This window comes from Phacochoerus africanus, chromosome 10 (assembly GCF_016906955.1).
Source record: "Phacochoerus africanus isolate WHEZ1 chromosome 10, ROS_Pafr_v1, whole genome shotgun sequence".
Taxonomy (NCBI): domain Eukaryota; kingdom Metazoa; phylum Chordata; class Mammalia; order Artiodactyla; family Suidae; genus Phacochoerus; species Phacochoerus africanus.
In genome coordinates, this window is record NC_062553.1 from 113,178,300 (window position 1) to 113,197,694 (window position 19,395).

At 38.6% G+C, this 19,395-nt stretch overlaps 1 protein-coding gene across 1 annotated transcript in view; it reads left to right on the forward strand.

The window, feature by feature from the left end:
- Positions 1 to 19,395, forward strand: part of COL25A1 (collagen type XXV alpha 1 chain) — a 441,616-nt gene that overhangs the window by 319,840 nt on the left and 102,381 nt on the right. The window contains exons 8-10 of the mRNA XM_047799010.1: positions 4,138 to 4,197; positions 5,732 to 5,839; positions 7,352 to 7,387. Of these exons, the coding sequence (XP_047654966.1) occupies positions 4,138 to 4,197; positions 5,732 to 5,839; positions 7,352 to 7,387 (204 nt within the window). The remainder of the gene's footprint in view (positions 1 to 4,137; positions 4,198 to 5,731; positions 5,840 to 7,351; positions 7,388 to 19,395) is intronic.

Consider the following 19,395-nt stretch of genomic DNA (forward strand, 5'->3'; position numbering starts at 1 on the left):
GTCTTATGAGTCCTGCAGCTTAATATCACAGGAGACTAACAATTGGTCCTCCTCTTGTTCTAGGACACAGTTTTTCAACTAGACTACTGAAGCATGTTCCTAAATGGCCTTTCTGCCTTTGATTTTACTATTGCTGTGCCAAACCCCCACCCCCTTGTTCACCTGGCTGGAGAGTCCTCCATGGCTCCTCGAACCGTGTGTTGGGTACACATTTTATTTCTTTTGCAGCCTCTTCACCTCTTCATCACAATGGTTTTCACTTCCTACCATTACTTCCTGTTTATTTCCCCACCACACATTAAACCTGGTGAGCTTGGGGTCTTACTCACCATTCAATCCCCAGGGCCGAGCACAGTGAAAGCTGCACGGAAGGCACTCAATAAGTACTTCTTAAATATTGTTGTATGCTGGTCAGTTTTTAAGCTTTCTAATATTTAAATTATAAAACAAGTAGAAAGAAATTATAAGTATATAAATTTCATGATGAAAAAGTCTGGAATCAGAATTCTTGGATTAAGTTTCTGGCTCTATCATTGCCTTATTGAATATTTTTCACCAAACACAAAATTTTCTCAATATAATGTAGTCATATAACACTCATAATTACTGAGAATACAATAAAAATGACAATAGCATCTTGAATGTATGGCTTTCAAAGAGTTAGAAGCATTTCTTATGAATCATTTATTTGTTCATCATCCCTGTGGGGTAGGCCAGTGTCTTTCCTTCTGAAAGGCAATGAAGGGAGATACAGTTCTTCCTGTAATAGTGTCACAACGCTGGTCCTGGATGGTTACCTACCTCACAGAATGTGGGGAAGATTCATGAAGTTGTCCGAGTCTTTATGCTCAGGAAAATGGGTTATATAAAGTAGTTTTATATTATCGTATGTCCAGTTTCTTAAGAACTCAAAATATTTGGGGGTGAAAACTGTACACAAATTACTTCAGTATTTCAGCTTATACCAGGGCTCTTTCTCCTTCTTTTTCTGAAGACGTTTTTTTCCACACCCACTCAAACCATCTGTGTACCAGGCAAGTTTTCTGAGATGTAAAACCAAGTGAAATATGTCCGTTCCATTTATTTAGAAAGGACTATACTGAATGATACTCTGGAAGAAAAACATCAGGGTAATGAAAAACTGCACTGTCTATGTGAACAGCAGAGCAGCCTCTCAGGGACAGCCACGCAAAGCCTAAACCTGCAGACAAGCACTCCAGCGCCAGCTCTTTTCAAACCTACCCTCCAAAGACTGCCTGCAGGAAGCAGTCAGCTCATTGTCTCTTTGTGATCTGGAGGTAGCCCCTGTGAGATGAGGTTCTCTACCACCATCAAACTGTAACATCTTTAAAGATTTGTGTTAACCTTTTTTTTTTTTTGTCTTTTTATCTTTTCTAGGCCGCACCCGCAGCACATAGAGATTCCCAGGCTAGCGGTCTAATCGGAGCTGCAGCCAACGGCCTACACCACAGCCACAGCAACGTAGGATCTGAGCCAGGTCTGCAACCTACACCACAGCTCACGGCAATGCCAGATCCTTAACCCACTGAGCAAGGCCAGGGATCAAACCGGCAACCTCATGTTTCCTAGTAGGATTTGTTAACCACTGCGCCACGACAGGAACTCCTGTTAGGTTTTATATTCTACCCAAATTATGTCAATGTTTGTGTTATATAAAAAATGTTTCAAAGTATTTACCATTCATTAAAATGGACTCTTAAGGAGTTCCCGCTGTGGTCCATTGGGTTAAAAATCTGACTGCGGTGGCTTGGGTTGCTGCAGAGGCACAGGTTCAATCCCCAACCTGGCATAGTGGGTTAAAGCATCCAGCGTTGCCCTAGCTATAGCTCAGATTAAATCCTGGCCCAGGAACTTCCATATGCCAGGGGTGCAGTCACAAAAATTTAAATTAAAAAAGAAAGGCTCTTAAGGAAGAGGTGCCATATTTATTATTGCCTTTCAACTCTCCCCAGCCCACTGGCATGGGCTCTTGTTCAGGCATCACCCCATTTGAAAAGCACAGAGTCCTAGGATATTGCAGCCCAGGCCATGGCTTTTTTGTTGGAACTTAAGAGAATTCATCCACCTGTCCCCTTCTTACTTTGCTCCATGTAAACTCCTGAAATCCTTTTGCCTCGCTCTCTAATGAAATATGTAGAGGGTTTCTCCAAGCATCTAATTGTTAGCTTGTCCACAGTTAAGATGATTGAGGATATAAAATCGGCTTCCTCAAATAGGATGTTCCAAACGGTTGAGAAAAATGATCTGTCTGAGATGGGAATTACCTATCCGCTTCTATCTTTAGATCTGGTGTTGTTTTTTTTTCTTTAGATCTTGTTAACACTGGAAACCAAACTGTGTTCTAAAACTTAATGCTTTTTTGTGTGAGGTTTTAGAAAATATGATCAAGCAGCAAGCTGGTCATGTTCAGATATGAGCATGAGAAGTGACTTATTTTTACATGCAAATTTCAAGACATTTGTAAGGTCTACCATGTGTGCTGTTAAAAGATTTTTAATTTTAAATTATTTTTGTTAGATAATCCTGTTTAAAGTGACACTATGATTTATCACCACTAATCAAGATTCTGATCCCTCATAGGCTTCTTGTTTGTATCTGTTTTTGTTCTTTGTTACATAAATATGAGGTTTATATATAAAATTCTGACTGTGTAATATAGGGCTAATGAGTCACAGATGGAAAGATGCTGGCACATTACCATCTAATAACATTTTAAACTCATATTCCATAGTAAAACAAAAGCAAATTGTACACATCTGTTTTCCAACTTGTAGCATTTCTGAATTTGTGGAGAGTCTATATTTAAAGGACTTTTACTTGAGGAGAAGAAAAGGAGGATACAGGTCACCTCAAAAATACCCAGCCACTTAGTAGCCTTATCAGAAAGGATTTGGCCAAAGGGATAAGATTCCCTTGGCTTTGCTTCCCAAGAAGTCCCAGCTCTAAAGAACAAGAATCAAACTCAATAGGGCTGAAGAGATGTCTCTGGCTGCAAACAAAATTTTATTGGCTCTGTTAAGAAGAAAAATATATCCGTAATAAGAGGGAAATAGGGAAATATACCAACATGAATAAAATTTTAAAATTAGAAAAACCCTGGCTTTTTCTAAAAATATCCTCAAAATAGATTTGGCTGGAAAGAGTGGTAAGGAGGAGAAAATGTAGGAAGGAAGCCTCCAGACACTTGAGGCCGTATATTGCCATGGTTCTTGTTTATTCTTTTGTATGATAAATGTATTCTGTGTGGGGAAAAAATGAGAATAAAAGACTATATCCCCTGTTGTTCAAAAAGAAATAGAACATGAGCAAAATTTCTCTCTCAGACCTACCCAGTTAATAGTGCCTGTGAGGACGAGGTAGTACAAGCTAATGAAGTACCAGCCCTTCAAACATCTCCCCCCAACCCCCCATTCTCCTTGGTTAAGGAATTCAAAACCACTTGTCTGCTGCACGGGGGGTGTGTGAACTGTCAAGTTCTTTTGGAAAAGTTACGTGACAGAAGTGATTACTGCAGAGTGTGCTCATAAATCCCCTGACATGAAATATCCACATTATAAGAGACAGATTTCCATCCACCACCTCTGCAGGAATTCCTGAAACAGGAAAGACCTGAGAATTATCATATGATGGGAGAGAGAAATTTTGGTATGTGGGTGGTAAGGCTATATTTTTTAAGACATACTTCTTTTATGCTGAGGAATATGTCTGCTCAGACTATAAAATTCTGTTCCCTGTTGTCCAGAAAAGATTTAATACTTGTATTGTATGTCCTGAGTTGTAAACAGAATATCAATAGAGGGAAATTCAGTGTTGTGTTCGTAACAGAGTCTGTAGTTATCTCCACTTTGTACTAACATTTTGTATGTAAGAGTCCAGAAATCCGAAAAGTGTATACACGGATCCCAACGGACCCGAATTCAGAAGCTGATCTCCCTCTAAGGAATGGTTGGCTTGGGGGCCTCATGTGTCTGATTTTGTTTACCGTGTGTCCAACAAGGCATGACTTAGAGCCAGGATCAGGTGGCATTAGGTACATGCTTGTTTTGTTTGTCCACCAGTGGAATGTCTGTGTGACGTTTTGTGTCGTGTTGTTTTGGTGCTGTGCCACGTCCATAGGGTCTGCCAGGCTTCCCCACAGTGGCTGCTCTGCACAGTAATCAGATCCTCACCGTCAAGGTTTGTGGTTGGCACCCATGCCTGCTCAGTCAGAGCCCGCAATCAGCGTAAGAGTGAGCAAGGATGGCTCAATTGGCCTGCCTGGTCCAGTCACTCCCTTTCTGCATGCTCAGCTGGTTACCTTACCTCCATCAGTGAGGCCCAGCAAGTATTAAGAAGGAAAATCTTGAGCACATAAGAGGAGGACGATGACATCAAAGAAAGGCAGGCAAGCTCTCCAAGGCTTAATTGACATGCATCGAAATGCTCCATGATATTTTTCAGTCCATTCAAAAATCCTCAGTACCCTGGACTTCAGGCGTCAATAAAATGGCAGTCACGTCCATGCCGCATTATGCTGGTTGAGGAATCTGACAGAAGTTGAACTGGTGCTTTGTCTCTGGACTTTCTGCTCAGAGTGCAGGAGGCGGGTGACTCAAGGTTACCTGCTTCCTTAATATACAACATTAAAAAGGCCCAACACCCACAGCAAAAAAAAAAAAAAAAAAAAGATTCATTTCTAACTTAAAATCTGGCTTCACCATCCAATTTGGGGGTCATATTTCTTTCAAGAAGAACCAGAGGGTCTGATGTCAGACAGAAGTGCCAGTTCTGTATTGTTTGTTGGTTATTATAAGTCTAATGTGTGTATCTTTATTTCTTTCTTTGGGGCCTTCTGATGCCTATTCTTCAACTCTCTCATCTCTGAACTCCAACCTTTGACCTCACCTGACTGATCAGATGGTGTTTCCTAAAATCAATCATGGGTTTCTCTCTGCTGATCAGCAGCTCATTAAACGCCGCCTGATTAAGGTAGTGCTTATTCTTGCTCAAGTCTGATTTCTTCTTTACATTCAATTTTTACTCTGTGTACTGTTGCTTTACCATTTATCTCTCATGGGCAGGATGGGGTGGTGGGTATTTATTTTAAAATATACTAGAGCAAAATTATGTGTAGTGAGCTGCATTTGTTTGAAAGGTAGATGAAAATTCTAAAATCAAAAGGCCTAGAAAGCCTATCTAATTTTTCCTTAAATAAAAAAAAAAATGAAAGCTTAAAAATTATATCCAGTGATAGACCCAGTTTCTAAGCTCTCTGGTTTTGGTGATGTTTAAATTATTATACAGCATGATAAGAGCTTCATATGTTTAATTTTTTGCATTAGGAAAAAGTAAATACTTGTGCAGCTTTTTAATGCAGCCATTTTATTAAGCAAGGTGACATAACTGATGCAGCATTGTTATGGATATTCTTATGCAAAAGTTTCCTACCAACTCTGAGCATAGTGATAACATACACACTGTTTCCAAGAGCTGAGATTGCTGGTTCCTGAGCTGCTTTGATTTTAACAGCCTCTACTCTGCTCACCCAGCATGAATATTTATTTGCTCCCTGCTGGCAGGCAAATTGCCTACAGGCTTTATGTTTCTGATTGTTCTGGTTCTTTTCATAATATAAATGTGGATTACTTAAAACAAAGTTAAAGTGTTGAAAAGAAGATCTGGGTCTTTATCTTTCATGGTTATTGTTAGTCTGTCCCCTTCTCCATTGCAGGGTGACCAAGGACAGGCTGGGCCGCCAGGCCCTCCAGGTCCCCCAGGCCCAAGAGGGCCTCCTGGGGACACAGGGAAAGACGGCCCCCGCGGAATGCCAGGAGTGCCTGTGAGTTGCTTTTTGGATCAGTTGTTCTCATGGGTGTTGTTTCCTTTTAAGTGCTGGGAATTGGGATGGAGTTGGGGACGGGGTGGCGGAGGTCAAGTAGAGTAGGTGGAAGGAAGTGAGGTGATAGGAACCTCCCCAAGCAGAGAGGGCACTGCCAGCAGGATTCTGCTTTACCACTTAACCCACGGGGCACCCACGCAAACCACAAGGAGAGGCCCAGAGACAGCAAATGACCAGTTTTCAGGTAAGCCTGAGTCGTCTGCAAGTGGAGGTGTCTGTTCTCGCTTGTGTCCCGGCTGCCATAGAGTACCTCACTGCCTTTGGTTTGAATGGAAGACTAGCCTGAAAAACTGGGTGGGAGATTGATAACATTTTCCAAAGAGTCAATGACAGAGACAATAAAGCGCTGTGCAATGTATGGAAAGTAAAAGAGGTAAATCTTCCTAATGTTTAATCCCTTGCAAGGAACTTGACCCCCCAAATTGCTAATGAAACAGTAAAATTAATGGTTAAAACATCAGCGGTTATGGTTTGAATATCATTTGTCCTTTGTACATGAAGCTTATTACAGAAATGACTTAACAGCAATTTCAGCACTTAGATCTAAGTACTAATTTACTTAATACTTAGTTACTAAGATTAGCCAAGTGTCAATAGTAGGACATTAGCTAAGTGGTTTGGTTTGAGGCAACTTAGTAATTTAAAGAAACACATGGAAAAGGTCAGAGATTTGTACACTTAAGATTTTCAGACCTGAAATTCAGGTTTATTGCTCAATTAAATTATTTAATTTATATTATTTTCATTCATGTTTTCATAGTACAAAAGTAGTAATAAAATATTTATCCATATAACAGAAAATTTTGAAAATAAAGACAATCAAAAAAGAAAAAAAATCAGATATAGTCGTTAATGTTTTGGTATATTTCATTTTTATATTCATATATTAAAGTATTTTTGAATGACATATTTTTAAGACTTTGGGGTACTTTTCTGAGACAACCTGCTGATAAGCTTCATCTCCCTCTTTGAAAGCTGCTGTAGATTCTTCATAGAAAATACAGGATTGACTTTCAGCATAATTTGCTGGTTGTTGTTAGAGTGCTTTCACCGGACCATTAGAGGTAACAGTTTCATCCTAAAACTGTCTTCTAATATCTAATCTTTTCTTGGGATGAAACCTCAAAAGACAGAGAATTCTGTAGGTGGTTTACAATATAATCACTCCTAATAGTTTTATTTAGAATACCTTCCTGGCATAATTTTTAAATCTCTGCTGTAATATAGACTCATTCTGTTAAATCTTAAAATGTTCATAAAATGCATTTGGAGAAAGAACATCAGCGCTCTTTAAATCTCATTGTGTTTGCATTCCTCTATTTAGCCTGAAAAGAATATATATGACATTCACAGAGCCTAGTGGATATTGTGAAAAAGAAAAGAAAAAAAAAAGGTTGAAATTGGTTTTTACTGTTTGCAGCATTAATAAATTTATCACTATTCTTTTTTAAGGGTGAACCAGGGAAGCCAGGAGAACAAGGCTTGATGGCAAGTATCTCCGTTTATCTTTTTCTGTATGAAAAGAGTAGAAGGACAAGCTACTCAAAACTCTGCTCAAGTCTATATGTTACAAATGTGTCTGCCGTGTAACCTGTAACAAAGAGTGAGAATTAGTAAAAGTTAAAAAGTGATAGGGATAACTGAATCACTTTGCTGTACACCTGAAGCAAACACAACATTGTAAATTAACTTCAATTTTTTTATGGTAAAAAAAAAAAAAAGTGATAGGGCCTGTCCATCACACGGTAAGGTTCACATGACAACACATCTGCAGAACGGATACAGGAGGGGAAAAAGGGAGAGATTCCAGATGGAGCAAGTAACAGAGAGATGCTGAGGAAGACTTTGCTCTAAGGGAGATTAAGTTCAGGAATATGCCTGTTAGGTCGGACAGAAAGGAGTTTTCAAAGAAGCCAGGTGTGACTGCCTATGAATTAGTAGATCAGACCTTCCCCAGTGATTCGGGGGCGGGGGGGGGGGGGGGGGGCTCTTTTGTTGAAGGGCTTTACCCAGAGAAAAACAGTTGTGACTTCTTGATCTCTGTCATTAAAAAGACCATGAAATGCTTCCTCTTGGACTTGCTCATGGACACGCAGGTCCAAGCTCCTCAGGTTTGTTTACGCTTTGCCAGTGAAAGAGAATTTGGGGCCGTTTGCTGGCCCCAAAAGAGTAGAATCCCTTCAACCTACTTCTCCCTGTGTCTTACTCCATCTCTGGAGCTGCCTTTGGGACCTGCTCTGTGATATGAACAATATTGGGGAACACAGGGTGATGCTCTAATAACCCAAATTGCAGAGGACAGCTATGTCTCACACCCGCCCTGCATGTAGTGATGACAATCAGCTTGATTGTGTCCATTCCACACGATGTGTGGCATGCAGCTTGCAGGTGTTCAGGATAGAAAATGTATTTAAAAAAGAAATAGTAGGTCCTAGTGAAACAAATGCATAGGAACACACTAGTTGGTCAGGAATGAAAACAAACGTGTGTGTGGGCTAAAGGTCAAAGGCTGCTCCATGCACAGGATGCCTTCAGCAGCCCTCTTGGGGATACGTGCAGCAAGCTGTAGTCCTCGCTGTAGTGTAGCTGCCTTCAAAACATCACTGGTGAGATGGAAGCATCCTGGGACCAGACCTGACCCACTGCCTGGAACTTCTCTGTTCCTGACCTATGGTATCAAGACAGATAGTTGAGTCAGATAATTGGGTCAGGAGTGCTGTAATAGATTCTTTCAAAAAATAATCAAATGAAAGAAAAACAACAACAAAAGACCACATGTGAAAGTTAAACAAAACATCTGTCATCCTTGGTAACTCTGCATGCAAGTGCAGCATTAGCTCACAGGGTTATAGGAGCACAAGGGGTAAAGGATTTTTGGAAAACTACCATATAAGTTTTGAAATCTCTTTAAGCAATTGAATGCACCTGTAATTTCTGTCATGAATAATAGTCAAAACATAATTCCTGCCCTCTGCCATATGCTCTTGCATTACAAGCTACTTGGGAGTCCCAGGAGCCCATGTTTTCCCCCCAGGTATGCAGAGCCTGCTCAGATTTTTATCATTGCCATTGGCTTGCTGCCCTGATACCCAGTGCAGCATCCTGATATACAAAGTTCTGAAATAAAAAGTGGATATTTTTATTTATTTATTTATTCTTTTATTACTCAAATGAGTTTATCATTTCTGTAGTTGTATAATGATCATAACAATCCAATTTTACAGGATTTCCATCCCACAACCCAAGCACATTCCCCCCACCCGCCAAACTGTCTCTTCCAGAGACCATAAGTTTTTCAATGTCTGTGAGTCAGCATCTGTTCTGCAAAGTTCAGTCTGTCCTTTTTTTGGATTCCACATGTCAGTGAAAGCATTGGATGTTGGTGTCTCATTGTGTGGCTGACTTCACTTAGCATGATAATTTCTAGGTCCATCCATGTTGTTAAAAATGCTAATATTTCGTTCATTTTAACGGCTGAGTAATATTCCATTGTGTCTATGTACCACATCTTCTTGATCCACTCCTCTGTCAATGGACATTTAGGTTGTTTCCATGTCTTGGCTATTGAAAAGAGTGCTGCAATGAACATCGTAGTTCATGTATCTTTTTGAGTCATGGTTTTCTCTGGATAGATGCCCAGGAGTTGGATTGCTGGATCGAATGATAGTTCTATTTTCAGTTTTCCGAAGAATCTCCATACAGTTTTCCACAGTGGTTGTACCAATTTACAATCCCACCAACAGTGTACTAGAGTTCCTTTTTTCCCACACCCTCTCTAGCACTTACTGTTTGTAGACTTTTTGATGATGGCCATTCTGGCTGGTGTAAAGTGGTACCTCATAGTGGTTTTGATTTGCATTTCTCTAATAATGAGTGATGTTGAACATCTTTTCATGTGTTTTTTGGCCATCTGTATGTCTTTGGAGAACTGTCTGTTTAGATCTTCTGCCCCTTTTTTGATGGGGTTGTTTGTTTTTTTGGTATGGAGCTGCAGAAGGTGTTTGTAAATTTTGGAGATTAATCCCTTGTCAGTTGATTCACTTGCAAAGATTTTCTCCCATTCTGTGGGTTGTCTTTTTGTGTTGTTTAGGGTTTCCTTTGCTGCGCAGAAACTTTGAAGTTTGAGTAGGTCCCATTTGTTTATTTTTGTTTTTATTGTCAATACTCTTAAGAGGTGGATCTGAGAAGATGTTGCTATCATTTATGTCAGAGTGTTTGGCCTATGTTTTCCTCTAAGAGTTTTATAGTGTCTGGTCTTATATCTAGGTCTTAAATCCACTTTGAGTTTATTTTTGTGTATGGTGTATAGAGTGTTCTAATTTCATTCTTTTCCATGTGGCTGTTCAGTTTTCCCAACACCACTTATTGAACAAGCTGTCCTTTCTCCATTGTATATTCTTGCCTCCTTTGTCATAGATTAGTTGGCTGTATGTGCGTAGTAAAAGTGGATATTTTTAAAGTTATAATCCTATCTTCTGCAAATTCATATGCACAATCTAGAATACATTTGATGAATATCAACTTAATCCCATTTCCCTACAATTCCTCGCTCAACGTCATTAAATATAAATGTTCCACCTAGTCCTAAAGGAATTAGGGCATTGTCTTAATTTGCTCCAATCTCCCAATGCATATAGGAAATTTTCAGATCAAGATGATCCTGGAGATTTTTTTCTCTAAACCTTTTTTCTCTCATTAAACTCTTCATTTAGCTCATATTCTCATTTTAAAAAATGCAGCTAAGAAACTCAACTGAAATCACAAGTCTTCAAAGGATGTGTGTCATGTAGTGACCTTCTAAAATGCACTGTACTATCCTTAAAGGTGTACAATTATTTTTAAAAGAAAACTTGCATAATACATATTTTTAAACCAGGCAAATCATAAGTATACACATCAGTGAATTTTCACCGTAAGCATAACTGTGTGACCACAAATTAGATCAAGAAATAGGATGTTATCATATCCTAGACACCCCCCTTTACCTACCCAGTCACCATCCCCCTCTTCTACCTTCTACCAACATAGGTTAATTTTGCCTGCATTTGAATTTTATATTAATAGAATCATACGGTATGTAAGTTTTGTGTCTGGCTTCTTTCGTTCACATTATATTTGTGAGATCATCCACCTCTGTTTTAATGGCCTTCACAGCTGGTTAAAAAAAAAAATTAAGAGGAAGAACCTTACTTCCTTGACTACCCTGTTAAAACTACATCACTCAAAGAGCACCAAATGAATGAATAGTCTGTCTGACCTTGGGCAAGTCACTTAACCTCTCAATTTTTCATCTGTAGAGAAAGGATAATAATACCCTCTTTGCCTCCCTTATAAGGTTGCCAGAGAAAAATGCAATAAATTAGGAGAAAGCACTTTAAAATATATAATGAAGAACTGTATGAGTATGTTATTATTATTATCACTCTGTTGTTCCCTCTAGAGTAAATTACAGGTGAGCATGGATTTATATAACAGATGTATTCCTGTAAAGTTCTATATGAATCAGATTTTCATAAATCAGTGTACCTTAAATGTGCTGGGAAATTTTGCTATGTAAAGCAATCCTATTCAGAGTTTTCGTAAAGCAACATAATGCCCTAATTCCTGTTTCCAGCAAACTGAATTTTTTATATCTTATATTTGCTTAAAGGGAAATATTTCTATTATTTTTAAAACTATCATTTAAAAAAAATCACTACTTACTTTTATTAACTTAAATAGGACCTGTATTTTTTAACCCATCTCAAAGACAGAAGATACTAGAGATATAATAACAGCATTAATGAGGAAAAACTTCCTTGGACATTTTCCTTTCTTCTTTCAAATATTACACGTGTGTGTGTGTGTTTTGATTCAAAGTCTGGTAGAAAGAAAAGTACATTGTACCAGTAACTCTGGCCTCAGAACAACTTAGGAGTATATGACTATAGACTGTGATCCTTTTTACTGATCTATAAAATGTAGCCAATAATTCCTAGTCTATGTATCTCACTAGGATATGGTGGGAAGCAAATAATAAAAATATGAAAATGCTTTATGGAATAAAGACTTCCATAAATAAGAAGTAGTGTTTAAAAAAAAAAAAAAAAAAAGCTCAGGGGCATTTCCATCATGGCTCAGCACTAAAAAATCTGACTCATATCCATGACGACACAGGTTCGATCCCTGGCCTCACTCAGTGGGTTAAGGTTCCAGTGTTGCAGTGAGCTGTGGTATAGGCTGCAGACGTGGCTTGAATCCCATACAGATACAGCTCTGAATCAACCCCTAGCCTGGGAACTTCCATACGTCATGGATGAGGCCCTAAAAAGAAAAAGAAAAAAAAAGAAAAGAAAAGAAAAAGAAAAAAAAGTCAGATGATGTAACTTGGCATATAGAAAGTCCACTCTATGAGATGCAAGGGCTAACAACAGTGCAATTATCAATTAAATTAAAATATGTAAAACACTGTGATTGATAATTCACCTTATCCCTTTTGTCCTGTTTGTGGCTGTCCTTGTTTTCGGTCTTCTATATATCACCTCATCTTACGTTATCAGCTTTTCATAACATACCCCATCCCATCCGTTATTCAAACAAGGGAGGATAATAAACACCATTGCTCTCATCTTTTTGACAGTATGCAAAACCCATTACATCTGTTGGTTTGCGTTATGGAAGACTATTCGCTTATATGAGGATCCTGAGAGGCACTGGGAAATTTTAAAAAATTTAAAATAACTCTAATGATGAAATGAAAAAGCTAGGAATGATCTAAAATTAACTCGTACAAAACTGTTTATGAGTGTGTTGGGTGGGGAATTAGTTTTCATAATCCAGGCGATATATTTTATATTGCAAAAATAGTCATCTGAAGATTAACAGCATCTCTGTTAGAATAAAACAGAAGTCCTGCCCCTCAAGCAGTTCTACATTTATTTAACACTGCTGTGCATCTATTCTGCAAACAAGACCTTCGGGTTTTCTAAGTTCCGGAGGAGATTTCAAAAGGCAGAATCTTGAGCTAAAATTAATTGGACTGCATCTAAATAAGGAGAGAACCACTCTGGCTTATGAAACTAGACTTAAGAATCAAACCAAGAACTGACCACAGTCAGAAACACTCAAGTTCTGAACCCCAACACGAGTGATCTCTATTTTTTAGTTCTTCAGAAGTTTAAATAGTTATTGAAATAGTATTTTTGAAGGCATCTTTTCTTTTGTTATTCTTACTGTTTCTTTGATAAATGTAGTAGAAGCTCTCAAAAGCACAAAAGATAAATAATGTATATTCAATATACCAACTGGTCCCAGTTTCCTAGAAATTATTTTTTTGTCCAAAGTGTCTATAACTAAGGTTTCATAGACCATATCACTTTCCCTACTCTGAAACTCTTCCTTTCTCTCCCTGCCCCCAAACGTATGCAAACTCCATAATGTATCCATTCATTTCTTTCTGAATTATAGGAGTACTTAAAATGTGGCATTCCCATCATGGCTCAGCGGAAGTGAATCTGACTAGCACCCATGAGGATGCAGGTTCAATCCCTAGCCTCAGTTGGTTAAGGATCTAGCATTGCCATGAGCTGTGGTGCAGATTGCAGGTGCAGCTCAGATCCTGTGTTGTTGTGGCTGTGGTGAGGCCAGCAGCTACAGTCTAGATTCGACCCCTAGTTTGAGAACCTCCATATGTCATGGGCGAGGCCCTAAAAAGACAAAAAAATAAAAAAATAAAATGTTATTCATTGGCTCCTGGTAGTGTCTGAGAGTTCAAAACTCAGAAAAAGTTTTCTGTTATTGTTCCTTAAAGTGAAATTTGGATTGCATCCAAAGAAGTTAAAGATATTTTTTAGTTCATTTTAATTTTGTCTGCAAACACATTTGATACAGTTGGGTCAAGCAAATATAATGTATTTGATGTTAGCTAATAACATAAGCATAAATAATTGCTTCTGCTTCATTTAAAATACAATTGAATTAACCAATATGTGAAGACTTACTGTAACATTTAGTTATAATGCACAGCTACCCCACAGATTTAACAAAACTTGCCATTTTACTTAATTGTAATTTGCTCTGCCAACTACGTTGATCAGCAGGATGGCAGACATAGGAAACAACAGCAGGCTTCCCGTAGTGATTTTAATCTGGTGGAGAAAACAGAAACCTCAGATCACAAATAAGCGAAATGACCCAAATCATCTTAGGATATTTAGTTATTAGACTAGATTTGAACAACGAAATCTTTTTTGGTAAAACGGCATGACTTCAGCTACGCACACAGCCTGCTGGGATGCCTTAGCAACCATTCTCATGCTTTATTATCCTCAGTTAATCTGATTGTCCATGAAGTACATGTAAATGCCCCACCACACTGCCTTTCTGACCTGCTTGGTGCTTTTGTCCAGAGCTTGGAATATTTGGCTTTCCAAATGGGCTGAGGCCCGCTCCCTCACTTTCCCTTACCTACCTCCAACACGCATCTTTAGGAGACTCGAGCCCTCACGTCTAGACATTTGGGATGCTCACAGGATAAAATTCCATCCACACACCTCAGAATACCCACCTCTTGGCCCTGTTTCCCAGTTTATTATCATGGTGTGGTTCACCTTCACAAGAACAGACCTGGGCAAGAGGCAATTCACAGTTCTTGAAGTGAGCACCAGTCTCTGGGCTGGAGAATTCCAGGGTTCCAAGTACCCAAAGCACAGCCTAAGGTCAGGGATGGGCCACCCACGGAGGAGGAGTGCAGCCAAGGAAGAGCGCTCTGAAGTCTGGGCCCCAACCCAAGAGCCCTCTTGCCTGGGCAAAGGGCAGTCCCAGGCCATGTGTCTGAATGGACACTTAAAAATATAGACTTTGCTTTGGTCATATTCTTTGAGAAAACTTCACACACACTCACTCATAGATGTTCATACTCCCCCAAGCTAAGTTAGAGGCTATCTTCTCCCCTCCTCTACAGTATTTATCAGATCATATAATAATTGTGTTTGGTTGGCGTTCCCATTGTGGCTCAGTGGTAACAAACCCAACTAGTATGTATGAGGATGCAGGTTTGATCCCTAGCCTTGCTCAGTGGGTTAAGGAGCTGCAGCATAGCTCACGGACACCGCTGGGATCCCGCATCACTGTGGCTGTGGCGTAGGCCGGCAGCTGCAGCTCTGATTCAACCCGTAGCCTGGGAACTTCCATGTGCTGCAAACGTGGCCCTAAAAAGAAAAACAATGTGCTTGGTACTTAGGATATTCAAAAAACAGAATGACTGAATGATAGGAATCAGTGAATCAATAAATCAGGTACTAATGTGAGGAAATCTTGTTTATATTTTTCTCTCACCTGGTATCATTGCACACCAGCGGCAGGATAAGTCCAACTACAAAACTGCTTTTTCTTTTGCATATATATTCATTCATATAGATTACCTGAAGTGTATGTGTGTTCATGAATATCCATGGTGTAACTAAAGGACTGACTCATGAGGACAGTCGAAAGGTAACTATGTTGATTTTTGGTTAAACTCTGTGGCTATTTTTTAATTATAGAAGAAAATTTGGAAAAAAACTTAGGAATCATTTAGTTAATCACTTCACAGATAAAGAAACAGCGTCAGAGTGAATAAATAACTTGATCAAGCCCTCAAAGTAGTCTGTGGCAGAAGCAGGGTAGAATCCAGTTCACAGTCTTAGGGCATTTTACATCAGATCGCAATATCTGCACTTTCTGATGTCACAGCCATAGCCATGTGTGGACATTTAAACTGAAACTAAACAAAATCAAATAAAATTTAAAATCCAGTTCCTAACAGTTGCACTGGCCACATTTCAAGTGCTCAATAGCACTGAATTGAGCAATAGAGACTCTTTCCATTATTCCAGAAAGTTCTATTGGATAGAGCCAATCTAGATAGAAAACAGATCTGAATCGTAGATAAATATGTATTATACTCCTAAATTTAAGTCTCCCTTCTGCTGGTCAAAGGATATTTAAATTTTAGCAGTTAGTGTTTCTCCTCATTGTTAATTTAAAATAGGAAAAGCATTTACACTTTTCTCAATAGAATTTTTTTTTTTAACACTGAGTGCAGTGTAGGGTGAGAAGCCTTCATAAACCACAAATTTGTTTCCTTTATGGTGCTCTAGGGAAGTATGCTTAATCACAGAGGGCAGAGGAAGCCTGTTAATTTTTCTTTCTTTCTGGATTGTTTCCATTTTGGATGCAACATTGAGAAACAATTTATTAAATATTTAGAAGGAATGAAGAGAGCTATTTCAGCCCTAGATAGCTGGTGAGAGGTGATAGAGTGTTTGTTTGGGGACCTAATCAGAATATAGATTCTCAAATACCTAGCTCTGTCTTTAATCTGCTGGCAGTAGTTTATGTTCAATATTTAGTCTTGGGTCCTGGTTTTGTCAAGTGGTGAGAAAAATGTATAGCTTCTTTAATATCCTGAGCATTAAGAGACCTCCATTAAAGAGGTCAGAGAATCATGACTGAGAAACACCAACAAGTGAATTATCTGGGTTTAATATTTTTTCTCAAAGGCAGCACATGAAATAGAGAAGTCCAAAAGAATTTATTCTTTTAAAAAAATAATTAACTGCATTTAAAACTTTTTTCATCAAGTATTCATGAATTAATATAATAACATGTCATCTTATTGATAGGCTCTAAAGGAGACCTGTTTTAGAGGAACTTCTCCAAATAATAGAATAATAGAAATATAATTCTATTAATATAATAGAATAATAGAAATAGAATAGAATAATATAAATAATAGAAATTATAGAGTGATACTATTGAAACAAAAAAAAATCCTGAATACTTAGAAACAACTGCCTCAAAATTGGGAATTCTGTCCAGTGATTAGAAGTACGATAGTTTGGAGTGCCCACAGTGGCAAAGTGGGTAAAGGATCCAGCATTGCCACAGCTATGGCATAGGTCACAGCTGCAGCTCAGATCCAGTCCCTAAGCCGGGAATTTCTACGTGTCACAGATGTGGCCAAAAAAAAAAACAAAAAAGTATGATAGTTTGAGTGGTAAAACAATGGAGGAAATACGGTAAATGAAATTTAATAATTTTCATTAATTCATTGTTTCAGTGTGGTCAATAATGATTTGTTTGCCAGGCAGTGACCTAGGTGCTGTGGATGTAAAATATGCCACCTGAAGAATTTGCTGCCTAGTCATGGACTTCATAAATATGTAAATATATTAAAATAGAGCCAGCTAAAATAAAATGTGCAAGAGGAATCCGGAGGACAAAAACAAGCCCCGTCTGGGTGCATGGGATATGGTTCACAAAGGGTGTGAGTTATGGCCCCTGAGTCTCGATGAATGATTAAGACCTTTTTGTGAAGACTACTGGGAGACCGCTTGGGAAAATAAGAAAAGATTCAGTGAGTCCATGGAAGACGCGAAACAAGAGATGAGGCTCTCCCATCTCAGCTGTCTTGCTCTTTTCTTGTTTGTGCTGTGTTCCTTCATACCCAGTTCAACTAAATCATTGGCTTTTACACTGAAAACATGTCAGCACGCTCTCCTGTATTCTAAACATTTCCCGATAGTTTCTAGTTTGGCATTTCCACACACTTAAACTATGAAATCTGAATCTTGTAAAGCATCACTTGAATTATACTCCAGACATACATATAATAGTGGCTAGAGTTTATGTTTCTTGACCTTTCTTCATTAAACATCGGAGGAGAACACGGAATTTTATATAAGTACATCTTAAATGAATCCTTCATAAGACAAATCTCCATTATTTATTTCAAATTTCCTTTTACTTTTTATAAGCCAAGTTTATGTGTTTTCTGATCTCGTGACCAGGTTAATAGTTTTCAAAAAGTTATAATTAAAATATGTTGGACCAAACCCTTGAGAATGTCTGATGCTAACACTTTATGACTCCAATAAGTTAGATTATGTGTGTTATCATTTTTCCTCACGGAAACAGACTTTAAAAAGTATTTTCTTCATTTGGCCTAACTTTTATTAAATCATGGAAAATTTTTAACTCAAAAAGGAAATGATTTTAAATGTCTTAATAGATTTGGGCATTTATTCTCCCCGTCACAGATGGACCACCTCTTTTTTGGTCTCTGGGTTTTTTATTACAGAAGCTGATTGTATATTCTTGAATCCAGGAATGACCAGCAGCTTTCAGAGCTTCAGATTTTACTGTTAGCCCTCAGGGACAGAACAGGAACTATGTCCGCCCCCTGCTCACACAGAACATCATTTCCTAATAGCAGGCAACCAGGAGTTGCTTTAAACACCTCCCAAGAGGCATCCCAAAGCACATCATTTAGAAACTCTGCATCCTGTTTAAGTAATTAATACCTCAATCAAATTTGTGCTAACATCGGTAGTGTCAGAAAAATTCATTATTTTTGTCCATTCCATAATCTATCAAGCAAAAGGCTTTTTAAATTAAAAACGTGTTATGTTTACAAACTGGAAAGTGCAGCCAATGGGTAATAGTTATAGAAATATCCGTTTAACTGCCTGCTTTGAAGGTTAGCATGGGTTAATAATTCTCCCTACCGTTTATGTGTTGGCTTTCTGAAGTGCATTAGAGACCTTAGACTTATCCACATCCATGGCACTCTCCATGTCAATGAGACCACTTAAACAAGATGATTTTGGTTTTGCTGTTTTAATATAGAATCCATGAACTGAATGGATTCCTCCACTCATTCTTACACTTAGAAATAATCTACAGAATAGGTCGGTAACATTGGAAAGACTCAGGTGAATGTGAGTAAGAAATCTTGTTATTCTTATCATGAGACACTATTGTCTAAGGTATAAGGAAAAACTTGGTTTACTCTCTGTGTTCATTATTCATGCCTATAATTTTCATCACTTAAAGTAAGTGCCATTGTGCTTATAAGCAGCTACCATGCCATACAAATATGCTCCCCCGTCCCTCTCCATATCCCCATCTTCTACACCTGCCTGTTGCCTCCTCAGTGTTCTTTGAACACACTTAGCATATGCCCACCTCTTGGGCTTGTCCTTGCTGTCCCCTTGCCTGGAACATTCTTCCTCCTTCTATATGCAGGGCTCTCTGCCTGACCTCTTTCAGAGCTCTACCCAAGAACCACTTTATCCCTGAGACCCTTACTGACACCCCCAATTTAAAATCCCACCACATCTACGTCTCCAATCCCTATTCCCCTGTTTGCTTTGACACTTCCCACCCGACACAACTTTATATTTTACTTGTTTATTTTTCACTATCTTTCTCCATTCACCACGCAGTGAAGACCAGGAGGGCATGCATTTTTATTAATTTTGGTGACTACTGTATCCCCAGTGCCTAGACATTGCCTATCACTCAGTGGGCATTCAAAAAATGGTAAAGAGGATAAATATCATGCGTGAACAGAAAGGATTCCCTGAGCAATTACTGTGCCAGATACTGTGCATGATAAAAGGCTTTTAGGGTGAAGAAAAAGTAACCCGAGAATCACAACACCATCGGTAACTTTTGGGAAAGAAGTGTTCTCA